The sequence below is a fragment of the Hyaena hyaena genome, unplaced genomic scaffold (genome assembly GCF_003009895.1).
Source record: "Hyaena hyaena isolate Hyena2069 unplaced genomic scaffold, ASM300989v1 scaffold_57, whole genome shotgun sequence".
NCBI classification, from domain to species: domain Eukaryota; kingdom Metazoa; phylum Chordata; class Mammalia; order Carnivora; family Hyaenidae; genus Hyaena; species Hyaena hyaena.
Genome location: NW_024080690.1, coordinates 2,122,821 through 2,150,014, shown reverse-complemented (window position 1 = coordinate 2,150,014; position 27,194 = coordinate 2,122,821). Strand labels below are relative to the sequence as shown.

At 41.4% G+C, this 27,194-nt stretch overlaps 1 protein-coding gene across 1 annotated transcript in view; it reads right to left on the bottom strand.

Annotated features, from left to right (window-relative positions):
* ACOXL (acyl-CoA oxidase like) overlaps positions 1 to 27,194 on the bottom strand; it is a 342,588-nt gene that overhangs the window by 152,474 nt on the left and 162,920 nt on the right. The window contains exon 12 of the mRNA XM_039231678.1: positions 14,569 to 14,722. Within this exon, the coding sequence (XP_039087609.1) occupies positions 14,569 to 14,722 (154 nt within the window). The remainder of the gene's footprint in view (positions 1 to 14,568; positions 14,723 to 27,194) is intronic.

Genomic DNA, 27,194 nt, shown 5'->3' with positions numbered 1-27,194 from the left:
GAAAAAACAAAAAAAAGAAACACCCTTTGCCCAAGTTATTTAATGAAAGTGGTATAACTTTGATATCCAACTTGAACAAAGGCAGTGCTAGAAAGGAATGATACAGACCAGTCTCACTTGTTATTGTAGATGGAAAAGTCCTAAATAAATCTTAGCAGACAGAATCAACAATGTATTACACACATGTACGTGCGCGCGTGCACGCACACACACACACACACACACACCCACCCCATGACTAAGTTTATATCCCCAAACTCAAGATTTGCTACACATTAGAAAATCTACTAATATAAATTCACTACATTAGCAGGTTAAAAGGAGGAAAAGGTACAATTATCTCAATAAAATAAATGCACATAATTCCCTAAAAGTCAAATCTATTCGTAATTTTAAAACCAATAAAAAATAAACATAAGCACACAACAGCCTCTTCATAAACTAAGGGTAAAATAGACCTTCCTTGACATGACAAAGAATATCTGCACATGTAAACAACTATATGCCAACAAACTGGACAGGTAAAAGAAATGGAAAAATTCTTAGAAACAGACCAATTACTGAGACTGAATCAGGAAGAAATAGAAAATCTGAATAGGTCAATTACTAGCAAGGAGACTAAATCAGTAATCAAAAACCTCCCAAAAAAGAAAACCCCAAGAACAGATGGCTTCACTGGTGAATTTTACAAAACATTTAGAGACGAATTAACACCAGTCTTTTTAAAATTCTTCCAAACATATGAAAGAGGACAGAACCCTCTCAAACTCATTCTATGAAGCCAATATTATCCTGATACCAAAACTAGAAAAAGGACACTACTAGAAAAGAAAACTGCAGACTAATATCCTCATAAATATGGTACAAAAATTCTCAATAAAATACTAACAAACTGAATTCAGCAGCACATGAAAAGGATCACTCACCATGATCAAGCGGGATTTATCCCTGAGATGCAAGGATGGTTTAACATATGCAAATCAATCAGAGTAACACATCATATTAATAGAATAAAGAAAAGAATCATGATTATCTCATAGATGCAGAAAAATCACTTGACAAAAATCAACATTCATTCATGATAAAACTCTTTTTTTTTTTTTTTTTTTAATGTTTATTTACTTTGAGATAGAGAGAATACAAGCAGGGTACAGACAGAGACAGAGGGAGAATGAGAATCCTAAGCAGGTTCCACACTCAGCACAGAGCCTGATGTGGGGCTCAACATGGGGCTTGATCCCATGACTGTAAGATCATGACCTGAACCGAAACCAAGAGCTGGACACTTAATTGACTGAGCCACCTATGTACCCCCATGATAAAACTCTTAACAAATTAGGCATAGAAGGAATATATCTTACCATAATAAAGGCCATATATAATTTGCCCATATCTAACCTCATATTCAACATACGATGAAAGGATAAAAAGCATTTTTTCTAATACTAGGAACAAGACAAGGGTGTCCACTCTTGTCACTTCTATTCAACATAGTACTGAAAGTCCTAGATACAGCAATCAGGCAATAAAAATATAAAGTATCATAATTGAAAAGGAAGAAGTTAAAATTGCCTCTATTTACAGACAACAGGATTTTATATATAGAAAATCCTAAACATGCAACCAAAACACTGTTAGATTTAATCAAAGAAGTCCGTAAACTTGCAGGACACAAAATTAATATACAAAAATAATAGTGTTTCTATACACTAATAACCAAATTTCTAAAAAAAGCAATAAAAAAATCAGTCACATTTACAACAGCACCAAAAACAATAAAATATTTAAGGATAAATTTAACTAAGGGGGTAAAAGGTCTCTATGCTGAAAATTATAAGACATTAATGAAAGAAATAAAAAAAAGACATATATAAATAAAATAATATCCCATGTTCATGGATTGGAAGAATTAATACTGGTAAAATGTCAATACTACCAAAAGCCATGTATAGATTCAGTGCAATCCCTACTAAGCTTCCAATGGTATTCTTTACAAAAGTAGAAAAAAAACACTCCTTTTATACAGAACAACAAAAGACCCCAAATAACCAAAGAAACCCCAAGGAAGAAGGACAAAGCATGAGGTATCATACTTTTTCATTTCAAGCTATACTGTAAAGTTATATTCATCAAAACTGTATGGTTCTGGCATAAAAGCATACAAATAGATGAATGGAACAGAATTGAGAGCCTCGAAATTAACCCAAGCATCTAGAGTTAACTAACATTTGACAAGGGAGCAAGAAGTAAGGGAGAAAAGATAGTCTTTTCAATACATGGTGCTGGGATAATTGGATATTCACATGTAAAGAATGAAACTGACCCACCATTCTTACACCACTCACAGAAATGAACTGAAAATAGGTTAAAGACTTAAATGTAAGACCAGAGACCATAATACTTCTAGAAGAAAATATAGGAACAAAGCTCCTTGACATAGGTTTTGGTAATGGTTTTTTGGATATGATACCAAAGCACAAGCAACAAAATAAAAAGTAAATAAGCGAGACTACATCAAACTAAAAAGATTCTGTAGCATGAAAAAAACCATCAACAAAATGAAAAGACAACTCATGGAATGGGAAAAAAATATTTGCAAACCATGTATCTGATAAGGGGCTAATGTCTGACATATAAAACATAAAAACTCATGTATACTTCAATAGCCCCCCAAAAAAACCCCAACCCCAAAACAATAAATAACCCAATTGAAAATGGGCAAAAGACTTGAATAGACATTTCACCAATGAAGATATAAAAAGACCAACAAGTACATGAAAACATGTTCAACATCACTAGTCATTAGAGAAGTGTGAGTTGAAATCACAATGAGATATCACCCCATGCCAGTTAGAATGGCCATCGTCAAAAAGACAAGAGACAACAAATGCAAGTGTGGATGGAGAGAAAAGGGGGTCCTGTGCCCTGTCGGTAGGATTATAAATTGGTACTGACACTGTGGAAAACGGTGTGGAAGATCTTCAAAAAATAGGGGCGCCTGGGTGGCTTAGTCGGTTAAGTGTCCGACTTTCGCTTAGGTCATGATCTCGCGGTTCGTGGGTTCGAGCCCCGCGTCGGGCTCTGTGCTGACTGCCAGCTCAGAGCCTGGAGCCTGTTTCAGTCTGTGACTCCCTCTCTCTCTGACCCTCCCCTGCTCACGTTGTCTCTCTCTCTCTCTCTCTCTCTCTCTCTCTCTCTCTCCTAGAAATAAATATTTTAAAAAAATAAAAAATAAAAATAAATAAAAAATAAAACTACCATATGATCCAGCAATTCCACTTCTGGGAATATATTCAAAGGTAATGAAAACACTAACTCAAAAAGATATCTGCACCCTCAGGTTTGTATCTGCATTATTGACAGTAGTCAAGGTATGAAAACAAGCCAACCATCAGTGAATGGATGAACAGATAAAGAAGTTGTGGCACACACACACACAGAGGAATATTATTCAGCCATAAAAAAAAACAAAACAAGGAAATCCTTTCATTTGCAGCAACATGAATGGACCCTGAAGGCATTATGCTGAGTGAAATAAGACAGAGAAAGACAAATACTGTATGATCTCATTGATATGTGGCACTTAAAAAACCTCACAGAAAAAGAGGCAAGGCTTGTGGTTAGCAGAGGCAGGGAGGAAGGGGGAACTAGAGAAAGATTGTCAAAAGGTACCAACTTCCAGTTACAAAATAAATTAGAACTAGGGATGTGATATAAAACATGATGACTATAGCTAACACTGTTAACTGATGTGTACGAAAGAACTTAAAAGTGCAAAATCCTAAGAGTTCTCATCACAAGGAGAAATTTTTTCCCTATATTCTCTTCTCCTTTCTTTACTTCTTATTTTATCTACATGAGAAGATGGATGTTAATTGAACCTACTGTGGTAATCATTTCACAATATACATAAATCGAACTATCATTCTGTATGCCTTAAACTTATACAGTGATATATGTCAATTATTTCTCAGTGAAACTGGGGGAGAAGAATATTTGTAACATACTCACACCAAATAACACCCTTAATGGGGAAACGGTAGGCACATGCCTTTTAAAGTCAAGACTAAAATTCAGGTGCCTGTTAACAATCAGTTGTCTCAACCATTGCATGGGAGGTCGTTGCCACTTCAATAATATGACAAAAAAATAAATGTAAATAATTGTAAAGGAAGAATCAAGCTATCATTTTCCACTGATGATATGGTTATCTACATAGGAAATGCAAAAAAACTACAAACAGATTATTACAATTATTGTGACAGTGCAACAAGGTTGCTGGATATAAGATCAATGTACAAAGTTGAGCTCCTTATCTATACATCAGCCTGGAAGGATTAGTGCGAAAATATCGTAAAAGCTATCGTGTGTACTTTAAACTTCTTAAAAAATTATTTATTTTTGAGAAACAGAGAGAGAGACAGAGCACAAGTGGGGGAGGGGCAGAGAGAGAGGGAGACACAGAATCCAAAGCAGGCTTAGCCTCTGAGCTGTCAGCACAGAGCCCAAAGCGGGGCTTGAACTCACAAACTGTGAGAATGTGACCTGAGCCAAAGTCAGATGTTTAACCAACTGAGCCACCCAGGCGCCCCTGCTACCATCTACACTTTAATAGGTAGTTGCTCAGCTACTGTTCTCTGAGAGCTGTCTCACCACCCATACAATCAAAGCATCAGTAGGCATGTTCATAATATGTGACCCCATTCTCTGACCAAAAACAACTGAGTTGGGAAGTACAACTCAAATTGAGCCAGGAATTCAGTGCTAGATCTTTGAGACACCATCCTGGAGTACAGATGAAATGGAGACGCTATAAATGTCATGGCCAAAGAGCAGTCACAAATGCAGAGGAACAAGGAAAATGAGCAGACACTCAGCAAAGGCTGAGAACACGGGACATGAGAGATGGATCCTTGACACCAAGAGCAGAGCTGCCTCCACTGCAGACGCCCTTCCCAGTTCCTGGTCCTTGTGATATCTAGATTCCAGAGCACATCTCTTTCTCACACTCTCATTCTCGCTCCTGTGCTCTCTCCCTCCCTCCCTCCCTCCTTCCTCTCTCTCTCTCCCTCTCTCTCTCTCCTCCTTTCCTGATTGAGCAAGTCTCTAACGAGTCTAACTTTCATCCAAAACATTTTTAACTGATTACAAATTCAAAAGTCAACTTGTGAAACTTTGCTCCTCCCCCTGCCCCCGCTCTTTATTTTCTTGATGTGATGAGTGAATCCTTGTGGAGAGTTATGGACCATCTCAAGGAAGGCTAAAATAAGAACACAGTGGAGGGGCGCCTGGGTGGCTCAGCTGGTTAAGTGTCTGACTTCAGCTCAGGTCATGATCTCACAGTTTGTGAGTTCGAGCCTCTCATCGGGCTCTGTTCTGACAGCCTGGAGCTTGGAGCCTGCTTTGGATTCTGTGTCGTCTTCTCTCTTTGGCCCTCCCCTGCTTGTAATCTGTCTCTCTCTGTCTCTCAAAAATAAATGTAAAAAAAACAAAACAAAACAGTAGATTCAAAATTTGGCAAATTGGCCTAGGATGGATGCCAGCTTTATCCATTATCCTCTCATATGTCTGAATGCTATCCATTTCATATAAAATTTATAACTGCCTTCTTTATGCCCTTAAGAAGTTTGGGCTGAGATCTTCAAAGAAATGTTGCCAATAAAATGGATTGTCCTTGGGTCATTTTAGTAATCTCTCTTTTCTTTATCAATGATGAAGGTCAGTTTTACTGCCTGCTACTCTCCCACTCTAATTTACCTGACAAGATAAGACCTACTAACATAAGACACTCACAAATATGACATGTGGATCTTCTCACTGGGAGATTATTTTTTCCAATGACCACAGGTTGACAGCAAAACAATCGTGGACTGTGTTAAATGAAGGTTAAGCATAGAACATTGATTAACATGGAACCCAGGGGCCAGAAACAAAGTTATCATCCTCCCAAGGCCCTGAATTAGGAATGAGAGCCTTGGATTTGGGAGACCTGAATCAGAACCTGTCTCCAATTTCTACTAGATCTGGAGAAATAGCATCTCACCTCTGGTCTTAGTTCTTCAATCCTTGGGAACAGCATAAGGATAATAATTCTTGCTCATAGGACTGTTGGAGGATTAAAGGTGGCAACATGTATACAGGCTCTGGCCCCTTACCTAGCAGGGACTCAGAGAATGTTAGGCAGTCAAAAACAGAAACCTTTTTTGAAAAAGAAAAGAGAGAGAGAGACAGAGAGACAGAGAGCGAGTGAGCTAATTCTTCTAATCTTGGAGCAAAGTTCTTTCAAAGTGGAGAAACAATTTATCATCATAAGCATTTTTATTGTGCTGTCTTTCTAAATCCCTAAAATCAAACAGGTTGTTGTCTGGATAATGACCAGAAAGTGACAGCAGAAATGAGGAGACACCTAGGATTTTAATCCAGAGTCCCAAAATGTTGAGATTCTTCTTGAAGGCCCTAACTCTGTCCAAAGGAAGAGTTCTCTGATCAATGAAATGTAAAGGGAAGACGTTGATCAGAGACCCGTTGGTGTTCTAGAAAATTAGGCTGGGGCAGAGCCAAGAGTCTGACTGAAGAAGTTGTCATAGTAGCACAGAGAGGGCTCTTCTACTGGGATCAGCATTTGGATCCTAGCCAGTCCCTTCTCAGGAGGTCTGCCAGTTCCTTGCACCATTTCTGAGTATGAGCCATACATGAACCCCTTTCACTCAGTTACCCAGTTACTTGGCACTAGGGTGAAGCCCAACTCACCCCTACCTTGCCCATACATGCAATCCTAGCCAGCTGGACCCATGACCCCCACACCTAGAATCCTCCACCAGCATTGCTAGCTCCACATGGCCCTGCACCAGCCAGGGTTTTTCTTGGCTCTGTTTCTTCTTAAGATATTGGATGGGGAGCAAAATGGTCTCTGCCATATTAGATCCAAGTCAGGCTGACCTACTTATCTGTTTTGAGAAATACACGTCCAGGGGATTACTATGAAAAGCTGAGCAGTTAAAGAAATACTATCTAGTTTATTCCAGGGAATAATAAATCTGCAGCTTCGAGGACAGAGGGGTGACCCTCAAACAGCTCTGTTCCTTGCACCAGCCTGCCTGCCTGCGCAGGGCCCACTCTGCCTGAAGCACTTCATGTTCCACCAGAGTTCCAATTCTTCCTGGGGCCTAAGGTGGACCTACTCTGCTCTTGGATTTTGAGTCCGTTTTTTCTAGTTCTTCTGGCTCTTCTTTGGTCAGCAGCACTCTTAGCTGTTGCGTTCAGATGCCCTCTCTCTTTACGACTCTGCAACGCCAGGAAATCAGGAACCATGTGTGAGACACAAGTAGGACCAGGCTCCAGAGAAGCTGGCCAGGCTCCTTTGGGAATGAGTAAGGGCTTGAGCTTCAGCACACGGACTTCATGTCATCTCTGGGATTCGCAGAGTTCTGTTTTGCTTCTTTCAGGCCTTGGCTCTGTTCCAAGAAATGGTCAATGCCAGATAAATGAGGTGGTGTTGAATCTCCCTGAGGAATTAGTCTTGGGATTAAGCCTACTAAATAACTGAGGGGCTCCGCATCACGTCACTTTTTTTTTTTTTAATTTACAAACACTTGTCATCGTTTTAGAGTTCTCTTATGCAATCTTTAAAATATAATGATTCAGTCATTGCCCAGCTGGATGACATCTCCAAACAGCAAACAGCAGCTCTGTGTCTAACATGAAAGGCATGGTCAGTGCATGTTTGCTGATAACCTTATCATCATGCTGGGTCATAGATCTCTTCTGAGACTTGCCCCTACTCCAATTTTGTACAGAAATTTCTTTATTTTGCTTCGGCCAGTTTTGCTCTTTCATGCAGGATTCTGAAACACACTGAGGACAAATGAAGCAGCCAGGGCCCGAGATGAAGAGGCTCTCACAAAGGGGCCCTGATGGAGGGGGTGGCATCTTCCAGTGTTGATATCAAGGGGGACCACATGGAAAGCACAGCCCCTGGACATGGGCATCCAGGTATAGGTAACGATCAAGGGCCAAGAAACACTGTAATAGGTCCCTGTGAAGAATGTGGCTGTGAAGGGCCAAGGTCAACAGCTAGGGTTCTTGTTAAGCACTACTGCAGTGGATGGAACAGCGGGAACTATGCAGCCTTTCTAGGTCCCACACCTGTTTTTGCAGACCCTGATGATATGGAGTCAGGTCTGCTGAGAATGTGACTTGCTTCTACTCTCCGAGGCTGTATCCTGAGGAGCCCTAACCAGGCAGTTCCCACATGTGTCTAATGGGTCATGGTGGGGGAGGGTGAGAGAGCTGGGATTCTTCAATGTAATCACATCCAGGAAAAAAAGAAGAGGAGATTCTAGTATTTACTGAGTGCCTCTCATGTGCTAGGCTTTAAGAGGTGAGGAAACTGACGCTCCCAGTGGTAAGATCCAAGGTAGCAGAGCCCTGACCAAAAGATCCCACCCCTTCTGTGATGAGTGCTCCCCTCACCACCTCTCATACCGCCCCTCTTCATGATGCAACCTCATAAAAAGATTCTGCAATCCGGGGTTAGCTTTGCTATTCCTCTCTCAGACATTGTAGGAAATTCAATCTGAGTTTGCTTGGATATGGAGAAGAGAGCCAATGCATAAGTACAGTTAAATAGGAACAATCCTAAGAACTTGGTTGACCCTGTCAATCCTTAAAGAAAGAAGGTGGAAGCTGAGGCTTGAATCATGTGACTAACCAGAGCCCACAGAATTTGACTCTTGGTGTTCCCACATGGGCAGGTGAAGGGTTTTCATCAGGTCCAAGCAAGGCCAGTTGGATTCTCCACTTACATACTGAGATTAAAAGCCAAAATGCAGAACACGTGTGAGCATGAAGCCCTAGCCGTTGGGAATGGTGCCCGGCTGCACGCCAGGAGAGGACTTTGGTTCCTCAGCTCCTGTTCCAGCCCCTCCCTCACTTACCAAAGAGGTTTGGGGTGAGTAATTTAACCACATCCCGCCTTACTTTCCCTAGCCCTACAACAGGGGGCGAGAGCAGAGAATCACCTCAGAGGGTCTGATAGGAAAAGGGTCCAGTCCTGCCAACCAACGTCCCCCATCATGGGAGGATCCAGTTTAATGCTAACTTCTGGGCAGTTCAGCAAGACTCATCTATAGGCTCAGGAAGGGGAGAGACCTTTCCAAGGTCACACAGCTGTGAAATGGCATGCTAGGTTCAAACTGCGCTCATGCCATTAATGTGAACCCCCCTATTTTCTGGAGCATGGGGCACATCTGGTTTGCACATGGCACAGTGGTTTTGAGCATGGTCTCTGGAGACAGACACTCTGGCTTTAAAGCCTAACTCTGTCACTTTTTAGCTGCTTAACTTTGGGCCAGTTATTTAATCCCCATCAGGCCTCAGTTTCCTCTTGTAGCAAGTCAGTCTGATAATAGTACTCATCTAATTTGAGAGTTAGCTAAGTTACTACATGGAAAGCACTTTTAATGGTGCCTATGTACACAGAAAGTGCTTAATGACTGTTAACAGATGAAAGTAAGGAGATGCCCCAGCCCCTGGATCCTGGGCCCCTGCCTCTGCTGTGTCTGACATGGGAAGAGGCTCCCTTTCATCAGCATCAAGAATCGGTTGGAAGGGCAGGTCTGGAGGACCAGAGGCACTAAGCCCCATGGAGGTCAGACCTCATCTTCAGTTAAGTGTAGACCTCATAACAGTACATTAAACTGAAGTAGGACCTGTGTGCAATGGGGGTCTCATTCACTCAGTGGTATTTGTTCATTCTACACAGAGAAGGTGAGTTTCACCTCCTTGGAAGGCCTCCCAGGCAGCTCAGTGTGATTTCCCACTCCTGCTCGGGGCATTGCTTCACCGTATCAACATGGGCTCTGGGGTCAGACGAATCAGGCTTCAACTAGTGTGTGGGAGCCCGGGCAAGTCCAACTGCACCGAGCCCCCATTTCCTCATCTGCAAAGTGGGGATAACCAAAGTAGCCACCTGCAAAGGTCATTATTGGGTTTAGGATTACTATGTCCTCTGGAACTGGCCCCTCTGTCATTACGAAATGGCCCTATTATCCCTGGCCTTATTCTTGGCTCTGAAATCCATTTTGTCTGATACTAAGTCATTCCAGCTCTCTTTTGATGAATGTGAGCATGGTGTATCTTTTTCCATTTTTTACTTTTAACCTCTTTGTGTCTTTAAACTTGAAGTGTGTTTCTTTAGGCATCTAGTTTGGTCTTGCTTGTTCAGCCAATCTGGCAATCTCTGCTTTTTAATTGAGGTATTTGCACTTAAAGCGTTTATGAACACAGTTTGGTTTACATATACCACATGGCTATTTGGTTTCTATTTGAACAATCTCTTCATTCTCTGCTACTTCTTTTCCTGCCTTCTTTTGATTTAGCTTAGCATTGCTGGATCCCATTTTAACTCCTTATTAGCTTATAGCTTATTAGCTTATTAGCTATAACTCTTTGTATTATTATTTTAGTGGTAGCTTTAGGGTTTATAGTATAAATCTTCAACTTCCCACAGTCTCTTTTCAGGTGATATGATACCATGTCAGGTATAACATAAAACCCTTACAATAGTATAAGGTTTTCTCCACTTCTGGCCTTTATGTAATTATTGTCATGCATTTTACTTTTACCTATGTTATAAACCTCATCCTACATTATTATTTTTGTTGAGAGAGTCCATTACCTTTTAAAGAGATTGAAATACTAAAACAAGTCTTATATATTATCCCAGAAAGTTACTATTTTTGGTACTTTTCATTGCTTTGTGCAGATCCACATTTCTATCTGGTATCATTTCCCTCTGTCTAAAGAATTTCCTTTAATATTTCTTATAGGGAAAGTCCCCTGGTGATAAATCCTTTCAACTTTGGCAAGTCTGAATGTGTCTTTATTATAACTTTTTTTGAAAAGATAATTTTGCTGAGTATAGAACTTTATCTTATTTTTTTTCCTTTAGTGCTTTTTAAAATAGTGGTCCACTATCTTCTTGCTTGTATATATTTTTTTCAATGAGAAATCTGCTCTCATCCTTTATCTTTGTTCTTTTATACATAACATTTCTTTTTTCAAAACATTTTTTTAATGTTTTATTTACTTCTGAGAGAGAGAGAGAGAGACAGTGTGAGCAGGGGAGGGTCAGAGAGAGGGAGACAAAGAATCCGAAGTAGGCTCCAGGCTCTGAGCTAGCTGTCAGCACAGAGCCCAACACGGGGCTCGAACCCACGACCGTAAGATCATGACCTGAGCCGAAGTCGGACGCTTAACCGACTGAACCACCCAAGCGCCCCAACATTTCTTTTTTTCTTAGTCTGAGTCTCAAGGTATTCCAGACTGACCTGTAGGAAAAGACACTATTTCCAGTCCCATGTGAGGACCTGATACTATTCCCTCCAATTCTTCCACATGATTCTCTCTCCCTCACACACACATGCAATAATCAGTGCTCAGTTGAATGGTCAGAGGGACCACTGCAGATGCCTGAATTCTCTCTCTGACCGGCCAGTTCTCTTCTGCCCCCTACCCTATCCCGTGAATTCCAGATGCTTTGGTTTCCCTAGAATCTCAGCATCTTCAAGTCAGGGAGTTCGCTGGGCTCTGCCTCGGCTGTCCCACCTAAGGGATGGTGTGAAAACTCTCTCAAGGCAGTAAATTGGGGCAAATGGAGGGCTCATTTGGCTTATTTCCTCACTGTCAAAGATCACTGTCCCTCACTGCCTGATGTCCAGTACCTTGCAAACTGTCTAATTCACATATATCATCCACCTTCTGGCCATTTCAGTCAGAAGGGTATACTTGCCACATGTAACTTCAACCTGGTCAGGGCGGGAGTCCCCAGATGCTCATATGACAGAAATCATAGGGCCATCCAGTTCCATGCACAGCATACAGTGTCCCCCCTCACATTATCTGGGCCTCACAACAGTGTGCGTGTACCTAGTGCACTGCTCCACATGCAGAGACAGAACTTAGAAATACTTAGCAATGACTCTTAATCAGCAGTCATTAAGGCAATGATGTGCTTGCATGAACACAAATTATGAAAGTCCCACTCAGTACTGTTCATTTGATGATCTAATTTTGGGGAAAAAAATGTATGAAATGTCATTTGTCTCAGGCTTGATGCACAAAAAGTGACAGCTTATGCTTCCCCTCGTACTCTGCATTTATCCACTTCATTGCTAAAAATGTTCTTTTAGCAACTCAATGTCACTCTTGCAACATTCAACCTATCACCCAAAGAAAGCGACAATTGCTGAGGCTCCTGTTCAAATAGCCGACTTACGACTTTCTCCTGGTTTCCTGACACGCAGTGATAATACTATCAAAATAGACCACCAAGTGCAATGGAGACATGAAATGTGGAGAAAAAGAACCTCAGAATGCGCAGGCTTGCACACAACAGTTTAAGAGCAACAATGTGGGAATGGGTGAACTCTCTCCTAGACCAAATGCTGGAGGCTGCTGGGGCTTCAGTCTTCCCCTCGGGGCCCAAGATAAGCCAACCAGACAGGAAGAACTCATCACTTTTTAAAGTGTCAATGCTTGGAAGACATTATAATAGCCTTTTTCTCTTTCCCGTTTTCAAATACATAATCTTAAATCCCAAAGAGCCAAATTAGTAACATTCCAGTGAAACTAAATTATCAGAGATAGTGAATGCACAGGGCAACAATTCAATCAACCAATCTGTTCATCATCCTATTTGCCATCAGTCCAGCTGTCCATCATCCTGTCTGTCCATCCAGTCATCCAGGAGGTTATGAAGGCCCAGGGACAGAAGGCCACTGGGCATGTCAGCCTATGAAATGCATCAAAGGGATGAGCCAAGGGAGGAAGACTAGAAGACCGCAGGTGGTTTTGAGCACACCCTCGGGTTGAGTCACCTGTCTGTAGCCACAATATCTGCATCTGCTCAGCACTCTCAGCAGAGCCCTAAACTTCCCCTGTGTGGGCTACCTCTGCCTGGGGGTGGGGAGTCACTTCTGGTCTTACCTCCCACCTGCTAACCTAAATTTTCTTGCTCTACCCCGGAATCCCTCTTCAAAGAAATAGCCACCTCCCTGGAGCTACAGGTGGAAACCGGCCATGTGGCAGGAGCCTCCCACCTCATCAGGTCATGAAGGAAGGTCACAGTGAGCCACTGCACCTACCTGCCTAAGAGGACCTCGGCTCCTGGCCCAGCTGTGCCCCAGTGCCAGCTGTTATTTTGCTCTCCATTCTCTTTCTTTCCATGGGGACTCCCACACAACATCCCCACAGGAGCAGAGCAAGTGTGTTCCGTCACCAATGTCACCACCACCATCATCATGGACACAGAGTGCACACCTACCCAACTGAGGCCTCCCTGTATCATGGGCATGTCTTTACTAGGCTTCCTTAAGAGAAATGATTACACTGGCTTTCAGATGAGAGGACACAGGAGGCTCTCATTCCCATCCACATCGTTCATGTGGGAGAAACCCTTGGGCTTGGCCTATTGTGAAGGCCTGGCCCTTCCTCACCTTGCTCCTCACTCCTCTCTCCTCACCTCTTCTTAGGCACCAGCTCTGATACAGAGAGGCAGGATGGCAGGCTTTCTGGAAACTTATCCTTTGCCTTTTCTACCAATGTCTTTAACTTGCTCTTGAGCCCTTCTCACTGAGGCCAAAAGTCTTTGTCTTCCCCTGCAAGTTGAGAGCTGCCATTTGTAGGCCAATATTCAGCCAGATTCAGGATTAAACTCAGGCCAAAAAACCCAACAACGCCTGCATCCAGCTCACATGGGGATGAGGCAGCGCCGTCCCTAGGGGTCGCAGATGCAGGTCTGTCATCCGAGGATGAACCCCAGGTGTCCCTGCAGCTGCTGCCCGGAGTCCTTCCGTGCCACCGTGTCACAGGTCCACAACCCCACACCACACCTGCCGTGCCCTCACAGCCCATGTGGGTCCCCCTTCTCACCAGCTCTGTGCCCCCACTGGAGTGCAGAGACTCCCCAGGCCCTGTTTCCCCCAACCTTGCAGGCACCTCTGCTCTCAGGGGTGTGGGAGGATTGGGCACCAATTCTAGCTGTTCTCAATGTCCCCCTCAACTCTCCAAAGACTCATGCTGACATTTCCCACACCTCCTGCCCCTTACCGTACAACCCAGGCTGAGGCCTGGGGCTGGGTACACACTCAGCAGTCTCCAAATGCTTGGCCCTTCCCTGTCTGTCTTCTTCCTGGGGCTGGACACCCCTGGGGTCATTTCCTGTATTCTCCCCAAAGGATCCAAACACTGGAGTGGTGCTTTCATTGGCCGATCCTCACTGGCCCTTTCCCATAGTGTCAACAACGGCCACCACAAGTTTAATGATATATGCTGCGGGGCTCCACGAGCCAGGCCATCCCGGCCAGCATTCTACAAATATCGTCCGCATCGGTCCTGACCGAATGGTAGGGGGCGGACACATGTGATGCACCCAGGGTCACCCGGGCACCGGGTTTCCGCCCGGCTCTGAAGCCGCTGCTCCGCTCGCTGGCACACAGGGCTGGCCTGGCACGTGTGTTGCAGCCGGGGGACCTGAGGGGCTGGCGCCTGGGGACCTGCGGGGCTCACCATGCCTCCTGTGCACTCGCGACAGTCCTGCAGGCAGCTGACGTTCTCCCACGTACTGTAGGCCTTCAGTCCCACCACCAGGGCCTGCAAGGGGCGGCTGTCCACGAGCTCCTTCCCACGGAAGATGTCCTCGTCCAGGAGGACCCCGGCATACCTGCGAGAGGAGTGCAGACCTGTGATGGACGCAGCAGCTCCCCCGGCCCCGCCCACCACCACCACCACCACCACCACCGCCACGGAACCACGGCACAGGCGCGACTGATACCAGGGTACCACCAGCTCCTTCCTCAGATACTACCAAAGGCTCCATGTGCCCTTGAGAACTGTCACCCTGCCGCCGTAAGGCTCTGCCATGCCATCTCCCCCTTGGAAAACTTCTCCCTTGCTTTCTGTCTCAGTATACTTTTCACATTGGCATTTGTCTTCACACCCCTCAATCCCATGAAAAGTAGGCACTCAGTTTCACTGTCTCCCTGTTTTAGTCCACCATATAGGATCCCATTCCAAACTACCTCCCTCTGCCCTTTACACACACAGAAGTTTTACATGTCTCTCATATTTTTAATTTTTCTAATTCTACTGCCACTGAAAGTGTGCCAGGTGGAATAGGGCCCCCAAAGATGTCCACAGCCTCGTCCCTGAAGCCTGGAATAGGTTACCCCACATGGCAGAAGGGATTTTTCACTTGTGATTAATTAAGGATCTTGAGATCGGGAGATCATTCTGGATGATCCAGGAGAACCTAGTGTAATCACGAGGGGCCTCATACGTGAGAGGGAGTCAAGAGAAGATGTGACAACTGAGCAGTCAGGGAGACACAGCCAGAGACTCTACTGGCCATTGCTGGCTTTGAAACGGAGGAAAGGGCCATGAGCTAAGTAATGAGGTAGCTTCCAGAAGCTAGAAAACGCAAGGAAGCAGATTCTCCCCTAGAGCCTCCAGAAGGAGTGAGTGCACTTCGAGTTTTCATTGAGACCCATGTCAGACTTCTGATCTCCAGAGCTACAACAAACGTGTGTTCCTTTAAGCCACCAAGTTTCTGCGATTAGTTTTAGCACCAATAGACAGGTATACAATATGAATAATTTCTTCCTTCAAAGTGGTAAGAGTCACGGTTTCCCTTCACCTCTCAGCCACCTGTGACCACAACTGCTGTACAGTGCAATGTCTGTGAGCCTCCCTCGATCTGCACACCTCCCCCTTGGGTTTTCTTCTTCGCCATATTTCAAATTACTGTAATGGAGAGTATAGGTTTCCCTCTCTCTCCCTTCTTCTGAACACCTTCCTACTGACCTTGTTTTTAAAGCCTCTTAAAATGAGTTATTGTTTGTAACAACTGGGAATAAAATCTTTAGTGAACTCTTTCTCGACATGCTCAGCCAAACTCCAGGACCAGGCTCTAAAGTCAAGGGTGGTAAACACACTGGGTTGGGTACTTTCCTCTAAGCACCTCAAACTCATGGAAAGCACCATGAAGTATGGCCTTACTGGTCTTCTCAACGGAAGTCCCAGACTCGGGACATTGATAAGAGTGATGGCAGTTAGAGGTGTTGATTCATTGATTGTTTTCAATCAACTGAGTGTCATCTATTGAGGTGCTTATATGGTGTTTCTCCTTTATAATGTTAACATGGTAAATCATATAAGTTGATTTTCAAATGTTACACAAACCTAATACTCCTAAGATAAACCCCACTTGATCACTATATATTATTTTACAGTAAAATATACTGATCTACTAACACTTTGTTCATAAAGGATATTGGTCTCACAACATCTTTGTCCGGTTTTTGGTGTCAGGGTAATGCTCCTAAAATGCGATAGAAAGTTTTCCCTTCTCCTTTATTTTGTGAAGGAGTTTGTGGTTTTTGTTTAGTGTATTTATGTTTAGTACAGTTAGTATGTTTTCTTTTCTTAAGTATTTGGTAGATTTCACCAGCAATGCCAGATGAAGCTATTCAGATTTTTCAGTTCTTTTTGAGTCACTTTTAGTAACATGTATCTTTCATGAAATTTTCCATTTCACATCCATTGTCAAACATATTGGTATTACATCAACATTACATCAATATAATATTTAATTTTATCCTTTCAATGTCTGTAGGATGTGTAGTGAAGTCATCTCATTTATTTCAGACACTGATCATTGGTGTCTCTTTTTTTCTTGATCTAGCTGAAGGTTTATCAATTTTATCTGTCTTTTGAAAGGAAAAAATTTTGGCTTAATTACATTTATTTTTGGCTCTTTATTATTTCATTTTTTTAAATAGTTTTTGTCAAGTTGGTTTCCATATAACACCCAGAGCTCATCCCCACAAGTGCCTTCCTTCTTATTTCAAAGACCTCTCTCATTTTTCTTATTCTTTGTGCTTACTTTGAATTTGATTTGTTCCTTTTCTCTAACTTCTTAAAATGGAAATTTATACCATTGATTTTCCATCTTTCTTCTTTTATTTCCTATTTTTTTCTTTTTTTAAAAGTAGGCTACATGCCCACAGTGGAGCCCAACTCAGAGCTTGAAGTCATGACCCTGAGATCAAGACCTGAGCTGAGATCAAGAAGAATTCGATGCTTATCTGCCTGAACTACCCAGGTGCCCCTCTACCTTTCTTCTTTTCTAATGTAAGCATTTGAATTATAAATTTTCATCTAAGCACTGCTATAGCTATATACCACAAATTCTCATATGTTCTGCTTCATTTTCATTTTGTTCAAAATATTTTCTAATTTCCCTTGTGGTTTCTTTTTTGACCTATAAATTATGTGTGTTGTCTAATTTTCTAATGTATGGGCTTATTCCAGATGTTTTTATAATTAATTTCTAATTTAATTTCATCATAATCAGAAAACATATTTTGCATGATTTCAATCCTTTACATTTACATGGTCTGTCTTAATAATGTTCCATGTGCACTTGAAAAGAATAGACATTTTTCCAAAGAAAGACATACAGATGGCTAAAAAACAGGAAAAGATGCTCAACATTACAAATCATCAGGGATATGCAAATTAAAACCACAATGAGATATCATCTCACACCTGTCAGAATGGCTAAAATAAAAAACACAAGAAATAACAAGTGTTGGTGAGGATATGAAGAAAAAAGGAACCCTTGTGCACTCTTCGTGGGAATGCAAATTGGTGCAGCCACTGTGGAAAACAGTATGATGGTTCCTCAAAAATTAAAAATTAAATTACCATATGATTCAATAATTCCACTACTGGGCATTTATCCAAAGAATATGAAAACACTAATTCATGCACCCCTATGTTTACTGCAGTAGTTTTTACAATAGCCAAGATATGGAAGCAATCCAAGTGTCCATTAATAGATGAATGGAAACAGAAGATCTGGTATATATACATACAGTAGAATGTTATTCAGCCATAAAAAAAAAAAAAGAATGAAATCTTGCCACTTGCAATAACATGGATGGATACAGAAGGTGTAATGCTTAGTGAAATAAGTCAGTCAGTGAAACACATATCCCATATGATTTCACTCATATGTGGGATTTAAGAAATGAACCAAGTGAACAAAGAGAGGGAGACTGAAAGAGAGAGAATTAAAAAACCACTCTTAACTATAGAGAATAAACTGATGGTTACTAGAGGGGAGGTGGTTGGAGGGGATGGGTGAAATAGGTGAAGTGGATTAAGAGTATGCATATCTTGATGAGCACTAAGTAATATATAGAATTGTTGAATCATGGTTTGCCCCCCTCCCTCTCCCTCCCGTTTCCCCCCTTCTTCTCCCCCATGGTCCTCCGTTAAGTTCCTCCTAATCCTCCTATACCTGCAAACATATGGTATTCGTCCTTCTCTGCCTGACTTATTTCGCTCAGCATAACACCCTCAAGGTCCATCCATGTTGCTACACATGGCCAGAACCATGAGGGACTCTTGAATGTTGAGAACAAACCGAGGACTGATGGGTATGGAGGAGAGGGGAAGGGGGGTGATGGGCACTTGTGGGGATGAGCACTGGGTGTTGTATGGAAACCAACATGACAATAAACTATTAAAAAAAAAGAATTGTTGAATCAATCATGTACACCTGAAACTAATATAACCTAATATAGCACTGTATCTTAATTATACCTAAATAAAATAAAGTAAAATAGAAAAGAGAAAAGGAAAGTGCATTATGTTGTTGGCTATTCTGTAAATGTCATTAGGTCAAGCCCATTAGTAATACTGTTCCTGTATCTTTTATATCATTACTGTTTATTATATCAATTTTTAAATATCAATTACTGTTTATTATATTAATTACTCAGAAGGACTGATGTCTGCAACTTTAATTTTAGATTTGTTAGTTTCTCCTTTCAATACTTTCCACTTTTGCTTTATGGATTTTGAAGCTATTTTGTGAGTCCAAGTCCATATATATTTGATTATGTCTTTTTGATGAATAGACTGCTTTATCATTATTTCCTCTTTAACTCTGGTAATATTCTTTTTCTGTAGTCTACTTTATCTGATATGAATATGTCCACTTCAGCTCTCTTATGGTTAATGTTTGCAGGTGTAAATGTTTTATTCTCACACTTCTAATCTTATATTTTATATTTTAAGTGGGTTTCTTATAGAAAGCATCTAGTTCACTCTTGATTTTTTATCATGTCTGACAATCTGCAAATTAAATAGGAGGGTTAAACCATTTATACCTAATGCAATTATAAACATGATTAAGTATGAAACTATTATCTTGTAATTTTCCCCTCTATTTATCCCATATGTTCTTTGTTCTTTTTTCCCTCTGCGTCTGTCTTCTTTTGATTAACTGAATAGGTTTTAGTATTCTACCATAGAGTTTTAACTATGTTACTTTTATGGGGGTTTTTTGTGTGATTTTTATGGTCTAAACTATGCATCTTTAACCTAACACATTCTTCTCTCAAATAATGTTGCACCACTTCTCAGATAATGTAATAACTTTATAATACAACAATATAATTCCATTTTATTCTCCCACTCATTGTGCTATTTTTGAGATTATATATATATATTCTCTATATAATATGTTGTATATGTTATATGTATGTTTTAAAATTCATGCATTTTTGCTTTAAATAAGCAAATTTATCTTTTTTCCTTATCAACATTATTGAGGATAATTTATGTTACAACAGAGTGCATTCATTCAAAGCATGCCATTTAAAGAGTTTTGACAACTGTACATACCCATAACACCAGAATCAAGCTACAGAACATTTCCAACACCTTCCAAAAAATGCCTCATGTCTTTTTGCAGTCCATCCCTTCCTTGATCCCCATCTCCAACCAACCACTAACCTGCTATGTGTCAACAGAGATTAGTTTACATTTTATGTAAATAAGATTATACAATATGTTATTTCTTGCTTCTTTCAATCAGCACAGTTTTGAGATTCACCCTTACTGTAGCATGTATTAGCATTTGTTCCTTTTATTATTGCTGACCAGAATTGCATTCTATGCAATGCATATATCACCCATCATTTCTGCATTCACTGTTGATGAACATTTTGGTTGTTTCCAGTTTAGGGCTATTACAAAGAAAACACTATGGAAATTCATGTAAAAATCTTAGAGGAGACATATGTCTTTATTTTTCTTCAGTAAATATGTAGGAGGGAAGTGACTGGGTCATATGGTAGATATATTTTTAACTTTTTAAAGAAACTGCCAAACAGTTTTCCAAAGTGTTTGTGCAATTTTACGTTCCTACCTGCAGTGTAGAATTCTAGTTGTTCCACGTCTGCCAATAGTTGGTCTTTTGAGTCTTTTAAATTTTAGTCAATCTAGTGGATATGTAATGGTGTATCCTCATGGCTTTAATTTGCATTTCCCTGATAACTAGCATCTTTTCATGTGCGCTTTGGCTGATCAGTCATACATTTTTTTAAATTGTCATTTGGTTCTTTTGTGCATACTCTACTGGCTTGCCCATCTTATTTTTAGTTGAATTTTATTTTCAGTATTTTTACATATTCTAGATAATACTCCAGTGTCAGATATATGTATTGCAAACATTTCCTCCCATTCTGTGGCTTGTCTTTTCATTTCCTTAATGACAAAATCAATTTCAGCTAGGATATTTACCTTTTTCCCATCCATAGGATAATACTGCAATGTCTGAATATCCTTGTTTGCTCAGTGAAACTTGGAACATGTAAAAGATGTTGCACTGGGCCTCATTCTACGGCAAACAGGAAAGACTGCTATCCAGCCTCATTACTGAAACCAGTAAGCTGGGTCAAATGGAAATACAGGGAAATCATCATTTGTTTAATTGACACTTCATCTAATTCCATCCTTCCAACAACCCCATGAAATAGGAAATTATATCCCCATGTTATAGATGGGGAAGAGAAGTCCAATTAAGGCTACATACCTAAGGCTAGGTCTCCAGAGCAGAGCAGTGCTAGGATTCAAACCCAGGACTTTCTAATCCTAAACATGCTCTTTTCATGATGAATAATGAGTTTGTCAAAGCCCTGAGGAAGTTAATAGTGTTCTCGAGCTATGCTATAGTACCACCACCCATGTCTTGCACTGTGACTGCAATACAATATTTCTCAGAGAATCCCAGAGCTGAGCATTAAAAAAAAATGTACATATGACTCCCTGCTGACCTCCCTAAACACACGAGCACACACACAACCCTGGACATTCCCTATGGTAGAAATAGGTGCGGAATAAGAAATGAATCTGCTTTAAGAAAAGAAAGACTCATGAGACTCTCTCATACCACAGGTCTAGTGAGATTTCTTCCCAATGCTGGCCTGTGGTTTTACTTACCACTGACCAGACAAAGACCCTGCTGAGGGAGAGCCTCCACCTGCCCGACACAAAGGTGCACCCAGTGACTCTTATTCTTTAACATACTCTCATGTCTGCTGGCAAAGGGGAACTGAAAAGCCTCCCATGAGCAGGGTATGGTAGAGTCCAGAAAGTGCATATCTTAAGAATATCTGATATAAGAAACTCAGAGTGGCCCAGAGGATAAATTAGGATTTATGGATTCTGTGGAAAAATCATTCCTCATTTCTAAATATGGTTATTTTATAGGCAATGCCTCTAAAAATGCAAGGTACTTGTGTATAGGTTACATCCACTTGAAATATTAGAACCCACCTACAGTGTGAGATTCAAGAGAAATGCAGAGTGTCTCTAAACATTAAGTCAGTGAGAGGGCAGGGTTCAATTTACAAAAGTCTGTTTTACATAAAAACAGCAGACAAGACATTTTGGGAATAAGATTTCAGGATTATATTAAAAACACAGCTCAAGGTACAAATGGCAGTGTTATTTTTGCTGAGGAATATCTGAAGTACTTAACTATCCTGGACTCCATTCTTTGAAAAGGACAGGACTTTGGTGAGTTTCTGAAACCATGAAGTATCATTCTGCCCATTCATTTAATCCACAAATATTAATGAAATCTTACTTTGTGCCAGGCACAGTTCTAGTTACTATGGAAACATCAACTAAAAAACAAAGAGAAACTTGGTGAGATGTCTGAGGTGTTAAAGAAGTTACATGGATATATGATGTGATACATGATAAGCAATCGAATATGTGTTAGTTACTGTTGTAATTTTCTTCTTAACGATGTTGGGTAGGGGCACCCAGATGGCTCTGTCAGTTAGGCGTCTGACTCTTAATTTCAGCTCAGGTCATGATCATATGGTTCGTGAGACTGAGCCCCATGTTGGGTTCTGCGCTGACAGCGTGGGGCTTGCTTGGGATTCTCACTCTTCCTGTCTCTGTGTCCCTCCCCCCACTCAGGCACAAGCTCTCTTTCTCTCTCTCTTTCTCTTTCTCTCTCTCTCTTTCTCATATAAATAAATAGGGGCACCTAGGTAGCTCAGTCCATTTAGCGTCCAACTTCGGCTCAGGTCATGATCTCTTGGTTCACAAATTTGAGCTCTGCGTCGGGCTCTGTGCTGACAGAGAAGAAGCAGCAGAACCTGCTTCAGATTCTGTGTCTCCCTCTCTCTCTACCCCTCCCATGCTCGTGCTTTGTCTCTCTATCTCTCAAAAGTAAATAAACACTTAAATAAATAAATAAATAAATAAATAAATAAATAAACAAATAAAATGTTGGGTAAAAAGAGATTGTCAGAGAAAATGACAGAATCCAATTGCAAGATAACAGCAATGCGGCTGTGACCCGCCCCCCTCCCCACTCCTGGCCTGGAACCCAGCCTCGAATAAATAAGTGGTGAGGTGGACCCAAAATACTCGTTTTGGCTGGTACACTTAAAATACTGATATTAGAAGCTAGGAAATTCATTTTAGTAGCAAATCCCACTAAATGACTCCCAGGAGAGGTATCAGCTACCAACTGTACTGGCCAGCTAGCTCTTGGACTAACTCCTTCATACCATGCAACTTCTGCTTCAGGGACCAATAGAAAGTTTAGAAGCAAAGCTTCAAACAACTATGTGGCCAAGTGTGATGTAATTACACAAGGCAATTTCTGTTGGTTCAGTTAAAGCAACCTGTGCAGAGCACTAGGTACCCTTAGATGTGGAGATGCCAAATTAAGGACCCACAACTTCTATGTGTGAAGAGGTCACAACCACCAACCAAGAGTAATGGTACAATGATAAGAGGGGTCCAGGCTGCTGCTCGAAGAAGCTTACAAGGGGGCTCCTTATTCCAAGAGAGACTCAGAGAAAGTGTCTCGGAGGGGATGACAGCCTGAACTATATCTATGAACTGCCAGTGAAGAAAGACAAAGATGTGAGAGATGAATGTGGGGTCAGTGTGGGGAGACTGCTTGTAGAGAAGGCCAAAGCAGGGCAGGGGTTGAGTACGGAACCTCAAGGTACAAGAGAGAAGACACATTGGAGGCTGGCAGGGGACAGATAGAGGAATGTGCCACAGGAGAGAGCTTAAGTTTATCTAGGATGGAAGACTGTGGAAGGTCCTGGAAGGGCCCAGCAGTCAAGGGGAGTTCATATTCTATTCAGGTTTGGTTGCTTGTGGAGAACATATGTATGAGGACCAGGCTGCCTGTGGGGAACAGGGTGCAGGAAGGGGAGCTGGGGAGAGTCCAGGTGACACAATAAAGAGGGAGAGCACTGAGTGATCTCCATGCAGGAGGAAACGTTGTCACAATGTGGTTATTGGTAAGGTGAGGGTAGGAAAAGTTTCAGCAATGGTGGCTACAACAACAACTGACATTTACTGAGCACTATGGCTACCAGAGGAGGGGGTCTGCAATCACAGTCAGTGAATGACTCATAGAGAGCATCAGCCGGGCAGTGCAAGACCCGCATGCCAGATGCCCACCAGTGTGATGCCCAGCAGTGTGGCCCTGAGCCAGGAAGCATGCAGGGTGCCATCAGCACTCAGCAGTGGGAAGCCGGCTTGGGCTGTCCTGGGCCCTCTGGGAAGAGGTTAGTAAGAGACCCAAGGATGGCACCCATGGCCAAAGGCAGAAAACAGGAATCCTACATGGCCACATGGGCCACCCAGGCAGGGCTGTTGGCTGCTGGTCCTCAGGGTCTGGAAAGGGTCATGTGACACACAGGTCATGTGATGGAGGGAGGAGGGAACATGTCTGCCAGTTCTGGAGAGGGTGGGCATGGAGAAAAGCCTTGGCAGGAGTCTCAGGAGCCCATCATGTGTCTCAGAGGTCCACCCACGCCAGCCCTTGCCTCAGCCAGCCAGCTCGGCTAGCCAGCAGCTGAGGAGCCAGCGGGGAGAAGGGTCCCATCTCTTCCTGAACTGAACAGGCTCTGAAGGACATCGAGGTTCTGTCCTCTCCTTGTTAAAGGCAGGAGAATGTGAGTGATGCAGGGTGGGGGTGGTGGCACTCACTAAGGGCTAGACTCTTAGTGAAGAAGTAATACCAATCTTATAAAAACTCCTTGAGACAATATCAGAGAAGGAATCACTTTCCTATTCATGCTACAATGACAGCATAACCCTTATGCCAAAACCTAACAAGGACACTTCAAAGAAAGAAAATTGTATTTTTCACAGATGTAAAACACAAAAATCCTTATCCAAACATTACCAATTTGAATCCAATAATATAAAAATATTATAATACACTATAACCAATTGAAGAATGCAAATCTGGCTCAATATTTGGAAAGTAATCAATGTAACTCGCTCCATTAATTGAATGAAGAAATCTCATATGATCAGCTAAATAAATAGAGGGAAAAAGTAAGTCAAAATCCAACATTCATGATAAAAATATTCAGCCAACTAAGAGTAGAAGAGAACTTCCTCAGTCTAATAAAAGGCACCCACAAAACCCCTGCAGTGAATGTTCACACTTAATGGGGAAATACAGAATACTTTTCTTCTAAAGTTAGGAACAAAATAAGGATGTTCTCTCTTACCATTGCTACTCAATATTGTAGTGGAGGTTTTAACCAGTCCAATAAGACAAGAAAAAGAATTTTTAGAAGGCATAAATATTGACAAGGAAGAAGTAAAACTCTCTTCATGTACATGTGACATGATGATATGCATAGAAAATCCTAAAGAGTCTATAAAGAAACTACTAAATCTAATAAGTGAATTTAGTGAGAATACAAGAGATAAATATTAAAAATCCAATTATATTTCTTTATGACATTAAGAAACATTTGGTAATTAAATTTTAAAAGCAATTCTATTTGAATAAATTTAGTAAAAAATGTGAAAGATCTCTACACTGTAAATTATAAAACACTGCTAAGGAACATTAAATTCCTAAATAAAGAGGGATAAACCATCTTCTTGGATTTGAAAGACCCAGTACTGCCCAAATTGCTTAATAGATTCCATGCGATCACAAATAAATCCAATCAGACTTTTTGTTCAAAAACAAAAACAAAAAACAAAAACCCTGGTAAGTAGATCCAAAATTGTATATGGAAATGCAAAGTGCCCAGACAAGCCAAAACAGCCAAGAAAATTTTGAAAAAGAACAGACTTAGATGACTCATACAACCTGATTTTTTTTTGCAACAGTTTTGAGACACAAAACAGTTCATATCTCAGAATTTAGAGTAACCAGGACTCTCATGCACTGCTCAAATGAGTATAAAATAGTACTATCTCTCTGAAAAATGGTAGTTTCTGTAAAGTTAGACATACACATATGCAGTTACCCTGCAAGTAAGTACCCTGAGAAAAATGAAAGACTTGTACAAGAATATCCACTGTGTCTTATTCACAGTAGCTAAAAGATTAGACACAACCCAAATGTCCAGCCCTGGGAGAATATATTAAAAAATTGTGGTTTATTCATTTAATGCTACTATTCAACACTAATAATTAATAAACTATCAACAACATTGAGGAACATTAAGATATTATGTTGAATGAAATAAACTAGACACATACACACAAAATATATACTGCATATTTTCATTTACATGAAGCTCAAGAACTGACAGAATTAAGCTATAGGAATAGAACTCAGAAAGGTGTCTCTTGGGGTGGTGAGGTGAGGGCCAACTGCAAAGAGTGAAATGTTGGGGGGTTTTTAATGTTATTTTTGAAAGATAGAGAGAGAGAGAGATACAGAAAGAGAATGAGTGGGTGAGGGGTAGAGAGAGGGAGACACAGAATCTGAGGCAGGCTCCAAGCTCTGAGCTGTCAGCACAGAGCCCATCGCAGGGCTTGAACCCACCAGGCATGAGATCATGACCTGAGTCAAAGTTGGACGCTTAATTGACTGAGCCACCCAGGGGAACCAAAGAGGGAAATGTTTTATATTTTATATTTGGTTTGAGCATTCATTACACAGGGTATATGCTTGTCATTGAACTATACCCTAAAATCTGTGCATTTTACCATATGCAAATACAATCTAAAAAAGCACTCAAAACTATTTTAAGTAAGATGTTGGATGTGAGTGATTTAAATTTTCTTCTGAGTGGCTTGGATTGATTGATCTTCATGGTACCTGAAGCTCAGCCGGTGAGATTTGCTGTCTGGGAACCCTGGAATCCCAGACATAAGTGCAGTAAGAGCAGAGGTATACCTGCCCAAGCCACTCCCAGCCAGGCAGCCGTAGCCAGGCGGCCCCACCAGATTGGCAGGGCCTCCCCGATAACTTTCCTTTTGTAAAACCCGGCATCAGCTTACCCATCGGTGCAGTAAATTTCAAACACACAAAGATTCTAAATTACTCAGAAATTAATTCCCTAAGAAGCAGATTGCATAGGGAGGAAGAACACAGGATAAAGGTACAAGGTTTGGAGTTATACTCCCAGTGCATCTGCTCGCAGACCCTGGGATCTTAGGCAAATCCCCAATTTTCTGACTTTCAGAAGGTGCTGATAACACACACAGCTGCCCAGGCAACCTCCCAGGGCTTTGAGGAGGAATAGCTGAGAGGCATACATTGAAGCCTGCTATAAAACGCACAGCTCCATGTGAATTTACAGCACTGTTACTGTTATTTTCAGTAGCCTGACTCCTATCCCCCTACCCTACATATGCACACAACCTTGACCTATTTTTGAAAACTTTAAATTAGAACCTTTATCAGAGGTAGAGAAATTTTAAGAGCCAAGTCTGCTTCTTTTAGAAAATATGGAGAAACATGGTTCAAAGCTTTTCAAATCCTCTATGGATCCCAACCACCCAGATATATGGACAATCAAGATTCAGACATAACT